Source organism: Rhea americana, unplaced genomic scaffold (genome assembly GCF_003343005.1).
Source record: "Rhea americana isolate MKP2758 unplaced genomic scaffold, rheAme1 scaffold_12, whole genome shotgun sequence".
NCBI classification, from domain to species: domain Eukaryota; kingdom Metazoa; phylum Chordata; class Aves; order Rheiformes; family Rheidae; genus Rhea; species Rhea americana.
This window is the reverse complement of record NW_028185261.1, coordinates 7,055,356-7,078,383: the sequence shown is the minus strand read 5'-3', so window position 1 is coordinate 7,078,383 and position 23,028 is coordinate 7,055,356. Positions and strand designations below refer to the sequence as shown.

The following is a 23,028-nucleotide window of genomic DNA, read 5'->3' as shown; positions in this document are numbered from 1 at the left end:
TGATCAGTTTGAGTCTGGGGGCTTAGGACGTCGCTCTTACATGAARTGCTCTCCGGTGCCCTCAGTATGAGATTCTTGGCCTAAAGTCCTSCCCTTTGCAAGAGAAAAGCAACCAGCTAAAACTGGCTTCCAGAATATAATTTGGGGTGGAGGGGAGAAAAACTGTCAGATGGTTTTCTTTTCAATTCGTATCTCTCACGCAGTTGCTGCCCTCCTTTGATATTTGTGCGTGGACCGAAGAAGATGTGGTGAGTATTAACGGGACCGGCGCTGTGCTGCTCTAGGCCTGCAAGGTACCGTCAGCGCTGAGGSAACAACACCTAGGTCAGAACAGCTCAGTGAGATTTTCCTGCTAGTTCTTTGCTGAAACTTGAGTCCTAGAAAGCCTTTGAAACAACCRTGGATAAAGTAAGCACTCAAGTGGCCTTGACAGAATAGTCACGTTCTCCGGTGCCCACAGAGTAACGTGTGCTGGGGGCCCTGCAGAGGACAGAACGGATTTGCATGTTTTATCCTGTTGCATGCCACCATATGGCAATTTAACTGAAAGTTAAGGTATTTTTAAGAGGTGTGGAATGTCTTTTGTATATAACATGGCATTGCGTCTTCTTTTTACACCCTTTTTTCAGTTAAAATGCTAAGCAAGAAACATCAAGGATTTTCTCTAATGTGTTACTGTGTCATAGTGATTTTAATGTCCCTTTTAGAATGATCTTCTTCCTAATAATGATAAACTAAGGAAGATGGCCACAAAATAGAAGGCAATTTTAATATGATAAATAAGTGTACTTCTTCACACTGGAGAATCTTGAGTCCTTTACTCAGTTAGAAATATTTTAGAATTCTGTTTTAAACAAAGAGTAGTTATCTTTGGGGACTCCAAATTACTGTAATATAAATTTTTCGTTATATGAGTTTCAAGATTTATTCCTCTTTTTTGCAGTATTTGTGGATGCAACAGCTTACTAGAAAAGGTAAAAGGCGTTCATATGTGCATTTATGCTCATATTCRTGTATATATATAAATTTTTTTCATCTTTTTTTTCCCCTTCAGTGAAAAGCCTGTGGATTTCTGAATAACCTCTCTTATCTTAAGGTGATTCTTCTGGTGAAATGAGTGTATATGCTAGCTTGTTTAAGGAACATCATATCACTGGGAAACGATTGCTTCTTCTAGAAGAAGAGGATTTAAAGGACATGGGAATTTTTTCCAGAGGACATATCATTCATTTAAAGGTATCTAATAGCATAAGTTGAAAACCGCTGTAGGATATATGTGAGAATTGAGAACGACTCTACAGATTTTTCAACAGTATTAAAAAAAAAYGTAAAGCTATATAGAGAACGTTTGGTACCCAAAAAATCAAAGTTATGAACGTGTATGGCTTCAGAACCTAAAACAAACCTGAGCATTTTCTGAGGCATGAAAATATGCTATGGTCTTCTCATACTCTGTGTTTTGTTGAGAGCAGGGACTGATCAGACTGGTAAGGATTCRTCTAAGAGGGCCATTCCCCAGCAGAAAGCTTTGGGTATCTTTTGAGAGTGTGTTCCCATAAGATTTCTCTTTAGCTAAGATAGGATCAAAAAAGGAAAAATATTTTTTTAAGTGACATCTCTGAACTTTTCAAGTTTACATCTCACCTCTAACTGAAAATTGCTTTGACTAACAAAATTCCCCTAGACAATTGCTTTGTCCAATTTAGAGCTTTGCTTTTGGTGTTTTAAATATTTAATATTTGCAATGAATTCAGAAAATCATGGTCTGGAAAATGTGATCATAACAGCAGTAATAGTATTAATACTGTAGCCACAGGASATACTTCCATTTCCTGGCAGTCAGCTTTGAAAAATGATTTCTCTAAAAGCAGCATTTGAGATTCTGTTGGGTCTCACTGATTTKATACAACAGTTTACTGAAGAGATACTTTTATCCTGGCTGCTAATCCTGCAAATATAGCCTCAGCTCCGTAAGTCGCACAGATTTATTCCCCCCTTGCTCATCAGCCATTGTTTCCATAGCACACACCATTACTGATATATTTAATTTATGTTTCCTACAGGGAAAATTACTGAAATTTAATAAAGTCAATAATGCCCAAAATGAAAGATTTCAGCTCCCTCAGTTGGCTGAACATCAGTAAAAACAACAAAAACAGCCCTCTAAACATTTCTTTTTCTGATTAAGCAGACCCGATTCTGAATGCTAGATGGGGTAGAGCTACCAGGGCACTTTTCAAAACAGAACTATATTTTAAGCTGTTCTTGCATGCCCTATATCTCCACCATGAAAAATACAATGCACATTGTACAGCGCTGTTTTTTAAACTGGTATTTACTGTGTTAGATACTGAATTACTCTCATCTGATCTTCATTTTTTTTATAGACTGCTATTGAGAAGTTAACCCACGACTACCTAAATCTCTTTCATTTTCCACCATTAATTAAGGCAAGTCTCCTTGTTTATATAAGAAGTGCTTCTCATGTTGGTACAAATGTTTTACTGTTCTCACATCTCAATTTTTATGCCATTGACTGGAGGGCGAGCGAGCGAGCAGGTCACACCGAGGGTTTTGGCAAATGGGGGGGGATCTGCAACAGGAGCAGGTCACAGCAGAGCAAGTCCCAGGGCAGTGGAAGTTGTTTTCAACGAGGTTCTAAGATTTTATCACGGAGCTGGTGCTTTTAAATTCAAACACTGTGATAATGTCAACCTACTGGCTGTGATGCCGTTTTTCTCACTAACCAGAAATCACTCCTAAGAGCCGTTCCGCTGCACCGTGGGGCCATAGGAGAGGCCCCCCGGCCCCGCGTGAGCCCGTCGTTCCTCAGCTTGCTGACGTTAGGGGACGGAAGAGTCGTTTGTGATGTCTGGCCACCTTCGTGTTAACCTGTTGGTTTTCTGACATCAGTCACGAGAGCCGTGAAAAACGGGGACAGCGTTCAGGAGCCTCCAGGTTCCTCGAGCCGCTATTGGCCTCTGTTAGTTTTGTGAGCTAGTGGAGAGCCCTGGACCCCAAAGCCTGGAGTAGCTTTCCTAGTGCAGACCGACGCTGCCTCCCGCGGGCTGCCCCCGCGCCGGCGACTGCCCCGCAGCGCCCCGGGACTTTCGGCACTTGCAGCGTGTGAAAGGCAGATCCTTGCTCCCAGGAAAGGCCTGGCGTCCGCCGCCCTCACGGTAGGTGTGGGCTCTTACGCTACGCTTCTTTGGCAGGATTCTGCAGGTGGGACCGAAGAAAACGTAGAGAAGGTCGTGAATCTTGAACTCGTGTTTGGTTACCACTTAAAGCCAGGAAGCGGGCCGCAGGTAAGGTGGGAGCCTGGGTCGGTTTGCTTCGTTTGCTTTTCAGGCACTGCCTGGAGGTCTAGTGTCTTTAGAAATACTTTGCTGTCAAAATCCTTTTGTTTTGGAAATTGCAAAGCAAATATCAAGGCGCCAAATAGGGCTGAATCAGTGGTGGGGAAATGCACCCAGGAGCAGGCTACAAGGAAAACAGTGGCACAGAGAGCTTGAATGAAAGCTTTTGTTTCCTCATGAACCATAATTCTAACCGTAATTTTTGTAATTCAGCTTTTTGCTTGGTTTCCTTCATCCTAATGGGTGTGAAAGAACAATCCATTTATGCGGAAAAACCCATTCAAACAGATGTCTTTGGTTAGGAGGGAAAGTTGAACAGTGACATATGCCTRATGTTAGTGGACATGCAGAAAGGTGTTGTCTTGTTATGCAGTGAGGAGGAGTTTGGAAAATATGTATTGTGCTTGGCTGCTGGCTGGTGATGGGGTGTGTTATGGTGGTGACCATGTTCACTCCCAGGACTGAAAGAAGCAGGCAGGGATAGGTGCAGCACATTGCAGACAGCAAAACTGCCATGTAGGAGACTGTAAACGGCAATTACCAGGGATGCTGCATCCTAATCAAACCTTAGCTCCAAGCACAGCAGTTCAGGGGTCTCTACGTATGCCTCAGGTAACTGGTGTGTTGACTGTTTACTCCAGATGTTGCAGGAAAGCATTCCCACCGCATTGTCTTTTCTCAGGAACGAGGTTTGTCCCACGCTTTTTGTTTTCTTTATTCAGCTTGCCATGGATCCTGAGTTCAAGGGTTTTAGAGTTAATCAACTATGTGGAAATGGTGTGCAAAGCATTTCTGAGTTAGTCAGGGGTTGTGACAGCAGGATTTGTTCCTTTTGTATTTGACAGATCTGCGTTGTGTGTCCACCCTAAACTTGTGGGAGACTGACTTTGATCTTGTGTTATCTGAGTGCTTTGCTTTTAGGACATATTGTTTGTAGAAGTCTCTTGATTTCTGTACTTGGTGATGCTTGCAGAGAAGGCATTTAGGTTTGTACTTGGTAGGAACTTGGACTTGTATTGAAATCATTTCATCAATTTGAAAAAGCTCTCTGCTTTGTTGTCTGGAGATGGCCTTTCTTTGCTTTTATCCTAAGCACTTTTTTCCGTATGAAAATCTTCTTCATCACTATGTGAATTACTTGGACTTTTTCAGTGTTCTTGAAAGCATGTAACTTACAATGATATATAGCTGCTTTTTTCTAGGCGTGCATCTTTCCCTCCCATTTGCACCTGTACAAGGAACTAGAAGGCAATGCCATACCACACGTATCCCTTGTGTTTCCAGTATGGGTTGTGGACTATGGAGCGGGAAGGTGAGCGGTCTCCCCCAGGCCGGAGCAAGACAAGGAGGGAACAGAGCTTTGAGTGCTGGAGGGAAATATAGATTGCATTAATGCCTACTAAGTTTGAAGATAAGTGTACAAGATGTTTTGGCCATGACAGAAAAATTTGCAAAGGAACCATGTGGCAAATCCTGTGGGACAGGGGCTAAATCGTTACTAGAGGATGGGGCTAGCTGAGTGGGAGTGTAATGCAGATACAACTTTTGCAGGTTTCTGACATACTAACTGGAAAACTAAAAGAGGGCATTCTTTTTTTCAGTATTTTTGGTTTTGGAGGTTTTTTTTGATCCTCCCTTCCCCGTGACCTCCTAGTTGGTCCTCTTTGCTCTGTGTGGTATTACACTCCTTCTCAAGGAAGTAATTCTTACCATAGCTGTGTGCTGCATGCTAAATCTGCCTTTCCTGGGATTCACCTCTGTTTAATGAATGTGCCCCTGACGTGGATCCCCAGGGAGTGCAGTATGTCACCTAAGTTTCTCTGGAATTGAAACTTCCTCCAGAGATCTGTTTGATAGTTCGTACGCAACTTTTAAAATGCTGTTGTTAAACCAGTTTTAGAAAGTGGAGGGGAATGACTAGACAGGTTGAACTTCCAAGCGGTACACTGTGGTCAGTGCAGGCAAGCTAATTTATTTGAGTGAGAACTGCATTAAACACCACATTGATAAAAATGGTGTGGCACATAAGATGTACAAAACTGGGCTAGCTTGATTCTTTGAAAAACCCTGGATACAATCTTCTAGCTACCCTAGAGGCTGCTCTAAGCCAGCTACTGCTACCATCACCCAGGTTTGTACTGAAATGAATTGGAGATGCTGGGTAGACCAGGATGGAAGGGATTAAACTTCTTTTACTTACTTATTTTTGTAAAAGGGCGCTGGATGTTTCTTTAAAACTAAGCAGCAAAACCCCTTGGGATCACACTTACCACCATCTCTATAGCTAGAAAGCTGGCCGCAAGGCCACGAGTGCGTAACCCAGCGGGACGAGCTGGTCCAGGGCCTGGCAGCCGTCGGAGGGGTCTGCGTGTTGAATTCAGATGCGTTGGCCAGACCCAGCAAAGCCCTAGCGTGGTTACGCAGCCTCAGGTATTAAAAGCATTTGCTTGGAGCGCGGGTGTCCTCTCCGTGGCATTGCCTGCGCCGGTAGGCACCACCAGCGCACCTTCTTCAGAAGCCGCCAGCAGCACAGCAGAAAATTAAGGACCTTAATAATGCCGGTGCTTTTTTATCAAGGGTCCTGGTGAATATACTTCAGGATGCCATTTGAATATGCAGCCTTGTCTGTACGCTAAATGAAACATTGACTTCCCAGTACGCAGCTTTACCATCCCCGGATTCGTTATCTAATTTAAACTGCCTCTGCTAGTGGGATTATGTTGGTTTCCGTCAGCTGATAAATGCAGTCATTTCATTACAGTTTTCTTCCCTTTTTAGCTGCATCTTTGGAGGTGWTGAAAGCTCGGGTGACCTTTGTGCTCTCAGAATGCATCAGGAGTGAGCACTGCAAAGCTAACCTGGTTTTTAGAGGTTTCTTTTCCAACTCTCGTAGTTCAAGTTATGTGGTTACTTCCATTTACTTCCTTTTAATGACCTTCCTGTACGCAATTCCCACTGAGCTGAAAGGCGATAGATTTAGACGTTTTATATGAATTTTTACACAAATAAAAAACAGGGGGCCCAATTAACTCCAAGATACCAAAGGGGGTAAAAAACAAACCCTCACAATTGTGGCTTGAGCTGGTTTGCAGAACCGCAGAGTGAATTTTCAATGGCTTTCTCATCCTAGGTGGCTCATTAAAATTTCCCAATCAGGGAAAGGTGTCTGAGCTGTGTCGGCTCCGCAGTGATGAATCATCCAACCCCTTAAGAAGGATTGCTCACAGTCTTTTTGTCTCCTGTTGATGCATTCTTTAGTTTTGGTCCTCAAAAGGGCAGAGTTTCACCATACCTTTGAATGTTTTCATTTTTACCRAATGTGGCACAGCCTGACCTATATCCAAACACAAAGCTTTGAAGTTAGCTCACCATTTTGCCTTTTTCTCCCCCAGCTCCCTCTCGCTCCATTTGACAAGGTAAGGAGCAGAGCCTCTTCAAAACCGTCTGCTAACTGTGTGAACTGTATTTTAGCCCTGAATATCCAGCCTGGGGTATATTTTAATGCTATTATTTAAATGTGCAATGCAAAAGTGTGTGTAGTAGTAGGGCTACTTCAAAGAGACATTGCGACCAGCGCTGCATGTGGAGAAACATGGGCTGGCACAATGCAAGCAGACAAAACAGCTCTAAAAGAGGTGCTGTAACCAGAAGGCAATTTAGCAGGTGCTTGAGACCATTTTTACTGCTTCTTCCTCTCTGGCTTTCTAGTACATCAACATTGATGAAACCTTTCTTTACTGTCTTAAAGCTAACTCCTAGTGAAGCTGGACAGATGTGATGTGACATCATCAGTTTAATTTGCTGTGCAAGACTCCTCACGTTATGTTACAAACACAGCAAAAAACAGGGCAAAAAGGTCCAAAATTTAGAATTCCAGTTTTGTACGTATCATGCTCACCACACATTGTCAGTATTTAATAAGTAAAGCTAGCAGAGCATTTCTTGTTACCTGCTTTGAAAGATACTTGCAAGTACCTTGACTCTCTAACATGCAGTTAGTTAATCGTACCTCAAAACCTCACCGTCTCAAACCTAGCTCTTTAATCTTCTCTCAAAGCATAATGCTTTCAATACTAAAAACTAATCCTTAAGAATGCAAGAATCAGAGTAGTGCTGTTTGTGTGGCATTTTCATGGGCTTGCTCRCATTCGAGCAAGTAGTCATTAAAGAGGTAACTACTTTGTGAAGAGAAGAAAAACCACCTAAGCTGCAAAATAAAACCGCAGCTATATGGAAATGAAACCAGCTACCTCCAGSACTGGTTGACTTAGCCCGCCAGGGAGGTGTCTGGGTGGCAGAGTGGCGCTGGCTGTAGCTCTCCAGCGCGGGTGATTTGAACCCCTTGTGCTTTCTTTCCGCGTGCTGTTTTCGCGCAGGCGGAGCGAGGGTGACGCCACCATCTCCGCTGGGATTACCGCCAGCTAGCTGCTCCGCTAGCCACAGCATCCGTGTACCTGAGGTCAAACTGAAGCCAACGCCGTTTTAAATTCTCGCGTATGCAGTGCTGAGCCCGGAATTCCCATTGGAAATGAGCTATTTCTCCTTAATCCYGAAGAGGTGCAGACTCCTCAGTTAGGCGACTCGCTCACTTGACTTTCTAGACAGCATTTTTAATCTTGATCTTTATACATACCTTGGCCACTCTGAATTAAATTGCTCCCTCCACGCGTCTGCCTCGCAGGTGTAGCCTCAGTAGCCGGCTCCTCCGCGGAAGCACAAGCGGTTCCCGGTAGTCTGTGGGCCTGTGGCGCGTCCTCGCCAGGCGACAGCCCCGGAGAGGACCTCTGCCGCTGCGCGTGCGTAGCACGGGTCCAGCCGCGCTGCTCGCGCCCGCCCGCGGCCACGCGGCGGGGAGGAGGCCGTGCTGGCACTGGGCGGTTTCCCTGCGAGCGGCAAGCGGGAGTCGTCGCCCGGAGCGCGAGGCTGGTTAAAACGGCGCGGGAAGGTGTCCACGGCGCAGTCGGAGAAGGGGCCGGTGCTTCCCACGCTTCCGCCTTCCACCCGCAAGCCAACCCTTCGTCTTTTTGACGTGGACCGAGACCACAGCGGTCCTGGTTTGCTTCTCATCACGTGGCAGGGGCAGCGTTTGGCAAGCACCACGGCAAATCTCAGCGCCGGGTTTATCGCTGAGCTCTCCACCTCAGCTGCGACAGCCTGCTGTCCGCAGGGCACCCGCGCTGGGGCTGCGGCGGCAGCACGTCCGGCGTTTGTCGGTACGTCCCACCCCACGACGGCACAGTGTCGTACAGCACTAGATGTTAAAGAAGGACACGACCGAGGGACGGGTATTTTTGGCACTGCTAGGTGGTGGGTGTCAGCGGAGAGAGGCCTCGCGCTCCTCCGGGCTGAGCTGCGGCCAGTGAGCGCCCGTTGCCTCGTGGAGGAGTGAGGGCTCTGGCTTTCGGAGGAGGCACGCAAGCAATTGATAACATAAATATATCTTTCACTTGCTTTGTTTCTTTATGTTTTAAGCACATCTCTCTMGGAAGGCCTCCCCCTCCGCCCCTGTTTTTTTTCTTCATCCGCAACTGAAACAAAACCGGCGGAGGAGCCACCTTGTCTTGCTGGAGCCTAGCTGGCAACAGCCTGCCCCGACCTGAGGCACGAGCCATTGTTAAGGGTATAACACATTTACATATTTTGCAATAAAACATCAGTTATTTGCATTACTGTGTCAAGTTTTATTTGATTCTTTCACCTAAAAATGACTCATTTTCCTTTCTTGTATTTTAAAAACCAACTACTCTAAGCTTGTTTGAGAATAATCAAAAATTGCCCATTTAGCTAGAAGTCATTTTCTTTTCAAAAGGCAAATGTTATTTAATCTTTCAGCTGTTCATTGTGCCATCATAAATACTTTCTTTTCAGCACAGTTGTGGGGACTGAAATGAGCCCACTAATTGCCTCCCATTTCGACTGACATGTGGTGGTTTAGTGGAAAGAGAACACAGCGGGGAGAAGGAAATAGGAGGCTGAGAAAATGAGAGCTAATTATTTTCACTGCCTCATGTCAGGCTCTGTGTCAGCCTTGTTTTTACAAACTGGAAGGTTTAGCACTAAATAAAACAAACTGGCGTCATGTTTTTATATACTGGCAGTGTCATGGAAGCAGCTGCACATCTCAAAGACAATATAATGCCTGCATTCGCATGGACACCATCTGACAGCCACTGTGAGCCACTGCTAATGAGGATATCACAGTGGTGCCAAGTGAAAGGTGCTGAATTATGTATGATTCTTCATCAGTGCAGCAATAGTCCTGTACATCATTATGAGACATTGTTTTGCTGAAGAGATTAAAACATTCTTAGTTCCAGACCCTGCAACCTATACACGCTACAAGAGGTTATTAATGGAATTTTTAGGGAGAGTTTCTTGTGGATTTCTTTTTGGTTAAAAATATCTCATGGGACAAAGCAGTGGTGGGTCATGACACTATATATGTAAAGAAGAGAAGCAAATTAACCATAATTGTGTTATCTGCCTTTAAATCCGGAATAATAAAATACAGTGTAGCTGGGTGATACATAATGATAAATAACCCAAGTGCTGTCACTAGATGTTCAACTATAATGCCTTTAAAACAGCAGGTTTCAGCAGCTGAGATAGATAATAGCTAAGAATGTAAAGGAGCTTCTGGGGACCTAAATCACCAACATGCTACTACTTTTAGCGCCAGCATGACCAACATTTTTTTTCTTATTTGTTTCATCTGGCGTTACATCTTATTTTTCTTCTAACATCCCGTTGCCTGCTACAATGCCGTTCACGTTTTTTCTTGAATCACATAAAAAAAAAGGTTTATTGCAACCACTGATTTTAAAATGAATGATGATGATTTAAAATGATTTGGGCCTCCTTGAAAAATGAGGTGTCTCCCCAGCAAGAGTTCCAGGCTGGTGTTGCAGGAGACGTGTTTGTGGTTTAAAACCTATGCCRGATCTTTTTCATTTTCTTTTCAGTTTCTGTTACAGACATTAGTACGTACGGAGTTAAAGGAGTATTTTCAGCACAGTAAGCAGGAGACCTTATTTTTAAAGTGTTTGTGTTTTCTGTGTTGAAGCTGAGGACAAGTGGCTCGAAATACGTTTGTGATTTGCTTCTGTGTTCCTGCAGTCGTTTGCAGGGATTACTGATTTATTAGCTTTGTTGAAATGCTACTCAGATATGCTTTTCACACAAAGTTTTAGTGATTGTGCCTCTCGGTTATGAAACGCATTCTTTTTAATCAAAAAGCTGAAATTATTCATTTAAATCAAAATCAAACAGGTAAGAATTCGAAGGTATTTTAATGTCTGATGATTGCAAGATGCCCAGGGAAATCTTTTTTGAAGGACCTCATGCAAGTATATTTCTCAACTAGACATTGTGAACAAACCATTTCCAAATTATTTTCTCATGTGTATCTTGCASTAAATATAGTCTTGCTCCAAGAAATGTTATGGCTCTAATGCATCAAAGAAATCAAATACATACTATTACTCTAACCAAATTTTTACTGAAGTAGTTAAACATATCTTTCCTATTCATTGCTAAATAAGAACCTACAAATTAATTGGAAAACACAGGAATATTATCCCTTTTTGCAGCACACAAACCTAGCATTATTTACTGTGTGGGTGAGCAAAATGGTTGCCAAGTTTTTAAGCAAAGAAACCAACTTATCTTACATAGTTCCTAAGTGTCTTGACTCTAAAGTCACCTGAATTCTTCCTTTTGCATTCTTCTCCTTTCTGTCTGTCTTCCCTTTCCCCTTGTCCCCTTTCCCCTTGTCCCCTCCTTCTCTCTCTCTTTCTCTCTTTCCTCCTTGTTTTCTTCCTTCCTTCCCTTCCTTTCTTCTTCTTTGCTTTTTGCTCTCTTTTCTCTCTTTCTGTGCTTCTTTCTCGTCTCTCTCTCCCTCTCTCCCTTTCTCCTTTTTCTTCTGTCTCTCTCGCTCCCTTTCTCCCTTTCCTCTGACTATTTTACAATAACGCTAAATAAAAACCTTTCCAAATAAAATGAGATGGGTGTTTTAGCGGGACTGCTGAGGACGCAGTCAGTGCTGCGCCCGCGCTGTGCGGCTGGAGAGGACGCCAGGGAGGACCGAAGGCTGGGGGCTGGGTCTTACGGATGAGAGAGCACGTTCCTTTTTGCAGAGCTGCAGTCAGTAAACACGAGTCGGCGGTGTTCGTGCGCAGCTCGCGCGTCCCCAGCTGCCGCGGGCAGCCTGGCGCTGAGCGGCGCTGAGCGGGCTCCTGCGGGCGCTGCTGCGCCGGCGCGGGGCTGAAGGCACCGCGAGCCCCTGCGGGTGCCCAGCGCCCCTCGGCCCCGCGGTTACGCGGTGCTGCTTTCGCTCCACAGAGGGTAGCTTGATTTACATTGCTTATAAAACAAACTCGGGCTTGTCAGATTTGGTCTGTAGGGAGACTTCATAGCACCAGCGCAAAATCCTGATCTGTGAAGCCGGAGGCGGCTGGTGCCCTCGGGTGGAAAAGGGCTGCGACCCTTGGGTGCGCTGCAGTGGTCTCCCGACAGGACACGCGCAGAATTGGGTTGATGGTATTTTATGTCAATGTTTTGTTCTCTGTTTGGCTTAGGTGTTTTTGTAAAAAGTAATAAATGTCAGCAAGCGAGGCGCTGCCCCACTTTGTCGTTGAAGCTCAGCTTAGACGTGCTGTGGGGAACCCACACAGCATCAGCTGAGGAAATTCTGCAAGAAGCCTGGTAACAAGAAAGCCACGGGCAGCTCGAGAAGGGGAGTTTGAAACGCAAGGGATCCGTCACCGCTCCTCGGCTGCGCAGCGCGTCGAGTCCTCGGCCGAGCGCGGGGCCGTGGAAGAGACGGGGTAGCCCCCGATGACGGCCTGAAAAAGCGAGGCAGAAAAAGGACGTGCAAAGAGCCACGGTCCCTGATCAGGACAGGGAGGCGGAGGAGACGCTTCAGCCGCTCTTAGGTGGCACAGGAAGCTGGGGGCAGTGCCGGAGGCTGAGCTCAGCTGGTCGGAGCCGCAGCCTGGCCCCCTGGCCACCGGGCTGTGATTCCTTCCCGYGGAAACTGTCGTCGTGGCGTTGCTTAAATTAACGCTCACGTCCACTCCGTTTGTGAAACGCAGAAGCTTTCAATGGGGACAGATGGACATGCAGGGCCAAATGCTTTCATAAGCATAATTTGTTGTTGTGGTTCTGAAATGATTATGCTCCAGTTTTCTTTTATCTTAGAATTGCCAATTCAATGTCTGATTAAAAGCTTTGAGACTTCTGGGGGCTGAGCTCCTAAGTTACATTTGTGAGAGATGCACGTGCAAACACTAGCAGATAATTGCATGTACAAATGGATACTTTTTAGGCTGCTGTACATTTGTGTGTGCAAATAAGTGCTTATGCAAGCCCTTGGCCCTCAACGGCCATCTGCGTCCCCATTGAAAGTTTTTGCATTTTGTGAGGGAGCTGAGGAGATATAGATAGATAGGAGATAGATAACCTCACGCAAGCGTTAAGTCAGAGAGCACCTGCCTGGCAGGCGGCACGGAGCTCTGCCCCGACACCCCTCTGGGTCCTCCAGGACGTCTGCAAGGTGCCTCGGGGAGGGGCAGGCTCCTCCGCGCGTCCGCGGGTCAAGGCACAGCAATTTACTGCGGGCCGCAGGGAGTCACCCAGGGACGCGCGTCTGGAGGAACTCAGTGCACCCAACAGCGGCTCATCCCCAGAGTGCCTGCCGGGCACGGCGCGAAGCGTTGGCTGCTTTGCTCCGTCTCGGGCGTCCCATCGCCGGCCGGTCACGCTCCCCGGCTGCCCTGGGGACCCTGCTGCCGGCCCTCACGGAGGCACCTGCGGGGTGCGGAGCAGCGTGGCGTCTTGTCGGCTCGCACCCGAGGACGGTGCTGGACGCCTGGCCCCAGATAAACTCGTAGGGTGCTCTAAGGATACGTTGAATTGCTTTGTTCCGCGTCTGAAATAGCTGCGCTGCGGCAACCAGCTCGCTCTCTCACCCGCGACCTGAGCGACCGCCCTGCCGGCACTTTCTAGACCCGCGGGTCGTCTCTCTCGGCCTTGCCGGGTTGGTGCTCGCGGGGCTGGCCCCGCTCCCCGCCGCGGCGCGCGCCCGCTGGGCCGCCCGCCGCGGCGCGGGCCTCTCCGGGCCGGTTCGGCCAGCCCGCCGGGCCGGCGCGCCGGCGGGACGCCGAAAGCCCTCCGCGGGGCAGCCCTTTCCCGGCCGTGACGGGGAGCAGGGCCAACAGCAGAAGCTGAAGGTTTCTCATTACCGATACTTTAATAGTAGAATACGTGTGTCTTAAAATAAGTGTATGTTCCAAATATTCTTGTTGTTTTTTTTTTAACATATTGAGGATTAGGCTGGTTTTGGTTTGTTTCGGTTTTCAGTTTTGTTTCATTTTGGGTTTTTTTATTTGTATTCTAACAATCTAGCATTCTTTTTTTATTATTCATAGGACTGTAAATGGAAAATGTACATGGAGATGGATGGGGATGAAATTGCAATAACCTACATAAAAGATGTGACATTCAACACTAACCTACCTGATGTAGAGATTTTAAAGATGACAAAGGTATTTACAGCCTTAAAGCTTTCACAAATTCACAGATCTCAAACAAAGACATTAAAATACCACAGCAGTCGACTTTTGTGCTTGCGGAAGCTCAGTCTCTTGACAGCTTTTAAATAAAATGCACATTTTAAACAGATTTGTATCGTAATAGGAGTTAGGTATTTTGGTTTTCTTTTAAGCTGACAATAATGTTAACAATAGAAAAATACGAGAAGGAACTAATTTCTATTTTCTTCCTTTAATTCTATGTTATATCTTCTGAATTTATTACCTCTTTTAAAGAAAAGAATGTCCAAAAAATTACTTTCTTTTTTAAGAGAAGAGAGAGATTTAAATGTCCCAGTTTGAAACTTCATGTGATTTGTGTGGGTGGTTTTTTTCTTTTTCTATTTTTTTACGTGGTTTGAGAACTTCTGCACAGTTCTAAGACTCCCTCCTTCACGCTGTGACGGTGCCAGAGACTAAAGCCCATCAGCGTGTAGAGCAGGGGCAGTGTGGTACTGAACATTTTCAATTCAGCGTCACTGGATATTTACCTTATTTCAGAATCTGCTTGTAAATAATTTACCATCCAGCATTTACACTGATTTTAACGTAAGCAAAAGAAGCTTTGCTAATGCACAGGACATTCTATTTGCTGTTATTTTAATTGATTGTTTTTATTAATATGCTCCACTTGGTAATAGCTAACAAAATCCATTTCTAAGGGAAAAAAAATACACAACTTGATTACCAATTAGAATGCTGCTCGAATGTGAGCTGATAAAAATAGAAATCCTGAAGCTTTTAGMTCTGTATGCCTTATGCAACATTTGGGGGGCATCTTTGGTTATTTCTTCTAARGGAAAAACTCTTGAGAACTTAAAGCTATTGAGAATCAGATACTCATGGGCAGAATAATAGGGAAAATATAAACATACGTTGACAAAACATAATTCTGATAAAAAGGATTTTCCTTTTTGATTATGCTAATACTATTGTCATAGGTAGTGATTTCTAGAGCTTTTCTATTATATCTGTGATTTATTATTATTATTATTTGAATTTTTTATTGCAAGATAGCTTCCTGTTTAATTTTTTAGAACTTCCATGTTGGGTTTTTTCATTTTTTCCCTTAAAAATAGAAAGATTAAAGTTAAAAAAATCACCAGATACAGTAAGATTACCTTTAGCATACGTCTGCATTTTTATGTGTGGCAGAGAACATCTCCATGAATCTTTACCTATTTCTTCTTGCTTGTTTCTGAAATTCTCTCGCCAAAAATTTGCATGTGCACAAAAACTAAAAAGGGTGATGCCCCAATGAGGATATTCCATGTTGTTTAACTTACAGTCAGTTATTTCTAAAACTCTCTTCTCAGCTTTCCTTTTATAAAAAAGGGAAGTAAATAATTTCAAAAGTATATTGCCTTTCTCATAACTTTTTAAGAAAAGTATTGATGCAAACAATATGGAAAAGGATGCAACAAGGGAAAAGTTAAAAATAGCTTTGGAGTATTTTAGAGACAAGTCAGGAGATGAGGAAGAACACCTCATAAAAATCCACCCATATTTTTTTTCAGCCACCATTTGTAATGGAAAAATGGATTTTGGGAATCCAAGAACACCAGTCTGTAGAATGTATTGTTACATATGAGGTAAGTTCCAGGAAACAAATAAAAAAAAATATTTATCCAAGATAAAACCTTCGTGGGAGATACTGAAATAGTCTCATCTGTCTCTGCTATGTCCTATAATCAAGGCTTAGCACCCCGTAACGATTGTAAAAGCTCAGGTTCAGAGCAAAAGCTGAATGAKGTCTACAGAGACCGCGTGCTCAGACTCCTAGCCAGGACAGCTCTTTTTCTCAAGTAAGAAAACTCCTTTTACCTAAGGTAATGGTCAGTGTTGCTGGCACTACCTGAAGAAATAGAGATTTTTACTTTTTCAACAAAGAACTAATTARCAGAGCTGAGAGGCAGGAGGAGGAGAAAGAGAATGAGAAGTAGAGAGTGAAATAAAATGAAATCTGGAGACAATTTAACAACATTTAATGTGATAGAAATTAGCCTTTGTAAAAAGAGATTGTGGTTACTTACAAAAGTGTTTTTATAAAGACCAATGACATGCTTCACACTGAGGCTAATAATTGAAATTCCAGCTCCGTCCTAAGGCAWGGATTCAAGCGGTGATGGAGAGACAGGAAAATTCTGGACCTTGTTTGCTAGTCTTAGAAGTGAAGAATGGTAGTTTTCTGTTGCAAGAAGAATAACCCTAGGTTTCTTTTAGTCTGAAGTTCCTCCCAGGAATCACASGGACTTACGGCAGAATTGGGGCACATGCTGCTCCAGGAAGGTTATCGTGGAGGGAACCCCTGCAAAAATACCTGCTTTGTCCTACCTCTTTTAGCAGAAAGCACTGTCTGTTTGACGCAAACATTAATACAACTAGCAGAATACTTTTTGTATTTGTTGAGAAAGGCCCTCAGATCTTTCTTCCACATGGAATATTAATTGAAACAGTTATTCACTACCGCATTTTTAGCATAATCATAAAATACCAGCCAAAATTATCTGGAGTCTAAAAATACTTGAGAACTGCATAAGTGCTTTTGCAAAACAAATTCTTTTTTCAAAACGCTGCTGCTGCCCAGGCGCTAGTGGAAGTTCCCTGGTAGGACAGCTTAGCCTGTTGTGTGTTATATCCTAATGCGGTGCTGTTTCCTGAGCAGAGCGATGTCAGAACTCCCAAAACCACCCGGCACATCCAAGGTATCCACTGGAGCAAAATGAAAGCGCAGGATGAAGTCCAGGCAGTTCAGCTCGTGATCCAGACCTCCCTCCCGAACTCGGAGGGTGACCCACGGAGCAGGTCCAATTCAAGTAAGTCACTATACTCAGACTGCTTGCTACTGCTGCTACTGCCACTGCTGCCTTTATTGCTGACATGGGCAAGGTGTATGCAGGGAGAACAGGAGAAAGCAAACACTGTTATTCTGTTCTGACAGTAGAGCTCCGTCTTGCTGCTTCAGCCTGCACTGAGGCCGCTGGAATGCCCGGGGTGGATGCATGCAGGAGCACCCTGGCATGTATGACCCACCCATTAGGYAGTGATGTGTTCTATATCTCAGTGCAATTTAAAGGGGGTGTCCTGTATGGTGGAAGTAGTCTATGACGATTAGCTACAGCTCTTTCGTCTACTGTGGTCTCTTGCAGTTGCACATCATCAGCAGAGATAGAGCTCAGATCCTTGGGCTCCAAAACCCCAAACGCTTAGCCCTCCAGTGTAGAAGACTTGGTCCTTGGGAAGGATGTTTCTACCTGTAGCCCAGGCTTCTTCCACTCTCTGTTCTCACGTGTGTACATATCCACGGCAGCCTTTCCAGGACGGCAGGCGTGTTCCTCTCTCCAAGAATGCTTGTGGAGGCTGGATCGGGGGATCAGTATGCAAATCTGCCATTCTTCTCCAAAACGAGAGGGCGCTCAGCACTGTGTCAAGTGTGTTGGCACAGCAGAAGGATTTTGGCTGAAATCTAAAGCCCACACAGAGTGCACAGGCCTTGGCAGAGCTCAGCCTAGCAAAAGTGTGGAAGTGTAAGACTAGAGGATTCCTGACTGCAAAGATCCCCCAGTCTATTCCTGTCACAGTTTAACATTGTGGATAATCAGTAAACCATGGTAACCTGAATCTCTTCAGTTTGAACTCCAAATGGTAAATCTGAATGCTGGACAAAGTGTTTKCCCCCAAGAGAAACCTCCCTCTCTGCATGAGCCTCCACATATGAATGGTTCCTTTGCAGCTGCATGGCTGTAGGGAGAGTCCACAGTACCTGTCGCATCGCTCCCGCTGTCTTGCATGCTAGTTCCTCTGTGCTCTGTGCTCTGAGCTGCCACGGTGCAATCTAGCATGAGTCTGGGCCCACACAGCTGTACTGGTGTAGGGCTGCGACCACCTGTCTGAGTATATCAGCAAGGCAGGACTTGTTAGCAAGGACGCATTTGCATGGCAATGCATCTAATCAGCTTTGGGACTGGTCTGAGAGCACAGGTAGGGACACTGTAATTACCTGTATAGTTGAGCCTTGGGTGAAGATTTATTTCTCGACTATGATGTAACATGGACATCTGGAGATAGGAGATAATCTCTAGAGATAGGAGAAAGGAGAAAATCTCTCACATCTCTTCCTCTTTCTGTTGAGAAAAAGGAGATTTCCACAGCCCTTAGAGGGATCCTGGGAGCCAGTGCTTTTAGCAGCTCTTATCCTGGCTTTCTCTGCCTGCAACTCAAGCTCTGCAGGAGTACTTCAGTCGGCTCTTTCCTGCTGCTCATGTCCATCTAGCTCACAAGCAGCTTTGCACAGATGTTTGGATACAAGGCTCCTCGCGGGACAGTTGTGTGGACACAGATTCCTCTTGTTCGGCAGAGGCAGAGAAGGGCATGTCTAGGCTGCCACCTCAGAAGCTGCATATGGTGTGGCAAAGAATCCTGGGCRAATGCTGCGCTGTTTTGACAGGCAAATGCTGCCAGCCTGGCAAACCCATAAATGTTCCTGACTGCCAGCTGTGCTGTAAGGAAGAATGGAAATTTGCAGGGGAGTTTTTCTAGCACATCTCACTTGCCCTCTTGAGCCAGCCTGGATTCATAATTATCCAGTTCTGGCTTCTTCTGGCAGAGTGTTTGTTATGGCCTCTGGGTGTTGGCTTATAAAGTAAGACGCATTTAGTAATACAATGGGCTCTAAACTGCAGTCTTCATTTCTTAAGTATGCTATTGACATAGATGGTCAAACTCAACTCAGTTGACTCTAGCACAGTTTTGCCTCTAAGACATTAATTTTTTTTTGGTCAAGTTATTTGTTAGCCAAAGCATTTTTTCAGTTCACTTATGGCTGCAAAAATGTTTGGATTGGGACAACTGAGGGGGCAGCACAAGAGCTGGAACAAGATACAGTGGTCAGTGGAGAGTGAACGTCTTAGATTATGTACCACTACAGCCAAATGTATAACAGTGGCCTCAGGAATTAAGAAGGCTGTTTTAGACTACAGACATGTCTGATATGGACAGTCTTATTCCTCTGTAGTAGTATCTTGATCCAATTGCAACACAGCTGTGCTTTGTAATGCAGGTGAGACCCGGAGCATGTTCTAGAAGATACGTCTTCATTGCAGATTATCTCTGGTGGTTTTGGTCTGAACATTTAATTCAGTATTCATAATTCCTGATTCAGAGTCCAAACAAGGGAGAAGATACCACCAGGCCCAGTGAGGTGTTCAGAGTTACAGAGGTGGCTCCACTGGAGCGTGCAGAGGAGGCTCCTGCTCAGGAGCTGGACCAGGGGCTGCCATGAGGAACAGAGATTGAATGGCCTGAAGGCCCCAAAGGGAGAGCCTCATTCAGGAGACCTCATTCAGGAGAGCCATCAGTGGTGGCTCCTGGTAGGCTGTGTGGTGGCTGCCTGAACGGGAGTACGGGTGCTCCTTCTGAGGCAGCTGATAGCAAATGAAGACACAAATTCGAGTCCTGAGCCTGCTGTTTTCAGATTTATGAAGTCTGTGTTTTACATCCACAGTCTAGGCAGAAGAACACAGGGGAATGACAGAGGAGACAGTATTTATAAAGTACCTTTCACCATGCATGTTTCTTTTAAAACTGTGACTTTGAAGGAGGTTAAGAAACAGAGGAGGCAATTCCCATCTGTCTTTTTGTGAAAGGAGGTTCATCTCTCAGTGCAGACAGAGCTATCTGCTTTGGAGATGTCACAGTCACACTTTGACAGGAAAGACAGTTTTCTTTTGACATATTTGACATTAAGTTGAAGTGATTTAAATCTCTTGGGATTCAAGCAAAGTCTGAAGAAAGGAGGAATGGAAGAGACTATCCATTACATCTTAACAGGAGCAATCTTAACAAGGACGGAGCTACCAACCAGCTTTCTGAAAACTCCCCACAGGAGATGCAGTGGTAGTGTTGCTAATAAGAGCCAGAGGACTCGCACTGGAGGAATSCTTTCCTCAGGAAACCAGCAATAAGATGACAGAGGAACTGGAGTCCTCTGCTGTGTATAGTAACATTTCAGTCGCATTGATCCTGCTGCARGCTGCCAGGGTTATGGTTTTCTCTTGGAGAGATATTAGCAATCTTTAAGGACAAATCATTCAAATCTCTCTAGAGCAAAATCACTTAAGTTGCTCCCTGTGGGTTTTTGGCCAGTGCTGTGGCCTCTGATAAAAGGAATTCCTGGTCTCAGCTGTACCCATAAAGTAAAAAATCAGGCAGCTTCCGCAGTCCAAATGAAAAATTTAGAACTATTGTATTTGCTGTATACTTTCATGCCAACCACAGGGCTGACTTTCAACAGTGCTTCAGTCTGATCTCTGAGCGCTGGAACTTTTGTTAATATCCTGGGACTGTAACAGTAGGTGTGAGGGCACCATACTACCATGGGTAGCTCATAGTTAAGTGCTATCTATCCGTGCTATCCTAGTTCAAGTGTACTACCTCACCGTCTTTTTCACATACAGAGTTATTTTCTCTGTGAAAGCTGGATGAAGGTTATGGACCTTAATTGTGGCTTAGACCCAGTGTTTGGAGTGTGCAAAGCAGATTCACTTCTAAGTTCATGGTAGTAATAATCACTGAAATAGGTCAACTAGTTGTGGTTTATACCAGTTTGAAGAGAAAAAGAAGAGAGAGGTGGTGAGTTTGGCTGCTGCAGTGATACCTTTGCGCTGGAAGTTTTCGTTCTGCAAGTGGATAGACTCAGGCAGGGGTTTGCTCCACCTCTGTGGACGTGCTCATCTGCGAATGGTGGGACCACAGCAGCTGAGAGAAACACAAGTGGAGGGGATGCTGCAGCGGTGGCCAGCGTGTTGAGGTATTCACTCGGTAGTTTCCTGTTCCAAGCTTATTCTGAAGGTCTCTAGGCCCTTTTGCAATGAAAGCTGTGAAGAAATCTGCCCAGGCTGCCAGGAGCATCTAGGAAATGTTTAAAACTCACTTGAGTTAAAAACACTGGGACATGTTTGGGAGTGGAGACTCACTTTAGTGCACAATTTCACTAGATGGTTCAATAAATATTTTCTAGCCTAAGATCCATAATCTGCACTGGCATAGCAAACATTTGCATCAGTTGCTATTTTGAAGTACATAATGCTGAACATCCTCAAACCAAGGGTTATCTTCTGCAAGGAGGCAAAGGGCGATTTCAGATACACAGTGATTCTTCAGATGGATGAAGCCTCACGCCTTTGGTAAACCAGAACGTAGTTTTTCAGCAATTCACACAAAGCTGATCCTGTTTCCATCTCTCTCCCAGGTATCGACAGTGAGTGGATGAAGACCCTGAGAATGCACCAAATAGCAAAAGCCACTTCCCTTCAGCATGCGCATCCCCACAGCCCCACCACCGTAACGCATTATCTCCCCTACCTTCGGAGCCAGGACTCCTACGCCGCAGCTGTAAGGAGAACGCGTGGTGCCGTCACCTACCAGTTCACCTCTATCAGCCATTCCAGAAATTCGTCTCCCCTTTCGCATGGTTTGATGAGAAATTTATCAAATCTACATCTTAACTCAAAGAGCAGCAGTAACTCTAGCACCGCTTCTGATACCGCGTCAGAAAGGGACAGGTCCGCGGGCAAAGCCCAAAATGCCTCGCACAGCGGGAACTCCCGCAGCTCCTCCGACGGGAGGCGCAGCGGGACGAGCTCCCCCGCGGCCGCCCGGCACTCCGGGAAGGCGTACCGGACTTCCGTCTCAACGCCCGGCACGTCGCGGGCCTCCGACCAGCGAAGGTACCCGCACGCTGCCCCTCAGCCCCAGGCCATCCCAGGCATGCCTCTGCAGAGCGAAAGCGAGCCCCGGAGGAGCGAGGGAGAGGGCAGAGCCAGCGAAGGAGGATGGATAAAGGTGCAGCACACCAAGAAGTCCCACAGGCAGGCGGCCGGCAAGCCGGGCAAGGAGAGAGCCAGAGGGGGCTGGCGAGGCCGGAGACTGTTCTGAGGCAGGACCCTGCGGGTGGTTTTGACGGCGTTATTTTCCCTTTTATTTAACAGAACGTTTAGATGAAGCAGTAAAAAAAAATACGTGTGCTTTTATTTAATGTTTTCCTGCTGCTGGTGTACAGCACTGAAGTCTCGATACTACCTCTCAGAGTTTACCAGCCAAACAGCGCAGACGTGGGTGCTGCCCGTGGAAGAGAACGACTCCGTGTCCGCTTTTGTCACGGGGGCTTGCTTTCCTTCCCAGACTGACGGAGCTGATTCCRTCTGCTCTCCTCCCTTTGGCTACTCGTGTTCCTAGCTGACTGGATATTCATTAATTTGCTTAATATGTTGATAATAAAACCAATACCACACAACAGCGTGCCGTATCACAGAGTTCTTCATTTCATCCTTGCAGACCCAGTTCTGCTGTTACACCTCCCCTCACCGCAGCTCTTTCTCCAGACGCCGAGTCCGGCTGTTAGGGCGGTTTCCCCACAGTCCGTTGAATCTGCTTCTGCCAAGGCTTTAGGAAGAGGTGATACTTTTAACAGATCAGTGGAGTTAGAAAAAAAAAMCAGGAATGCATAGAGACCTTTCCCCAGGTCCATGCCAGTGACTTCACTTCTCCACTTCCAGCTTGCTATTCYCTTTCAGGAATTTCTCGGCTTTCTGTTTATGGAAAGCCCAGCTACCAGGTACCTGATACCGYGGAGCAGACTCTGTGACATCCATGGTTGTCATAGTCAGAAAGAAAAAAAAGATAGACTTTTTGCTCTTGGAAAAAGAAAACAGAGGGAGAGAAAGACATTGCCTTTATAGCAGTTACATCTAAACCTATTGAGGTCTGTGATAATGTTTATCCCTGGGCAGCAGGCGTTTTTTAATTGAATTTTTAAATGTGGCCAGACTGTGCCGCTTTTGTCTTTCAGTCTTCAGGTAGGAAAGAGGAGGTCAGCGAAGCTGGTGATTAATRCGGTCCTTAGCTCCGTGGGGAACAAAGACACGGGTGCAGACGCACTTGTCTGCAGAAAGTTTTTGTTGGCCTTTTCACTCCAGGCTGATTTCACACAATTAAAAAGAAAAAAAAAAAAAAAAAAAAAGGAGAAGCAGAGAAAGGCAGCTGAACCCCAAGCAATGCTTGGTACCCTCTGCAAGCCAAGG

At 45.4% G+C, this 23,028-nt stretch overlaps 1 protein-coding gene across 5 annotated transcripts in view; it reads left to right on the top strand.

Annotated features, from left to right (window-relative positions):
- Window positions 1-22,231, top strand: part of MAP3K20 (mitogen-activated protein kinase kinase kinase 20) — a 92,608-nt gene extending 70,377 nt beyond the window's left edge. For all 5 annotated transcript variants that reach the window (XM_085322851.1, XM_085322860.1, XM_085322870.1 and 2 more), the window contains exons 12-20: window positions 204-248; window positions 944-974; window positions 1,097-1,236; window positions 2,388-2,450; window positions 3,216-3,308; window positions 13,787-13,903; window positions 15,466-15,540; window positions 16,614-16,764; window positions 21,198-22,231. In XM_085322851.1, the coding sequence (XP_085178977.1) occupies window positions 204-248; window positions 944-974; window positions 1,097-1,236; window positions 2,388-2,450; window positions 3,216-3,308; window positions 13,787-13,903; window positions 15,466-15,540; window positions 16,614-16,764; window positions 21,198-21,883 (1,401 nt within the window). In that variant the 3' untranslated portion in view covers window positions 21,884-22,231. The remainder of the gene's footprint in view (window positions 1-203; window positions 249-943; window positions 975-1,096; window positions 1,237-2,387; window positions 2,451-3,215; window positions 3,309-13,786; window positions 13,904-15,465; window positions 15,541-16,613; window positions 16,765-21,197) is intronic.
- Window positions 22,232-23,028: the final 797 nt, after the last annotated feature.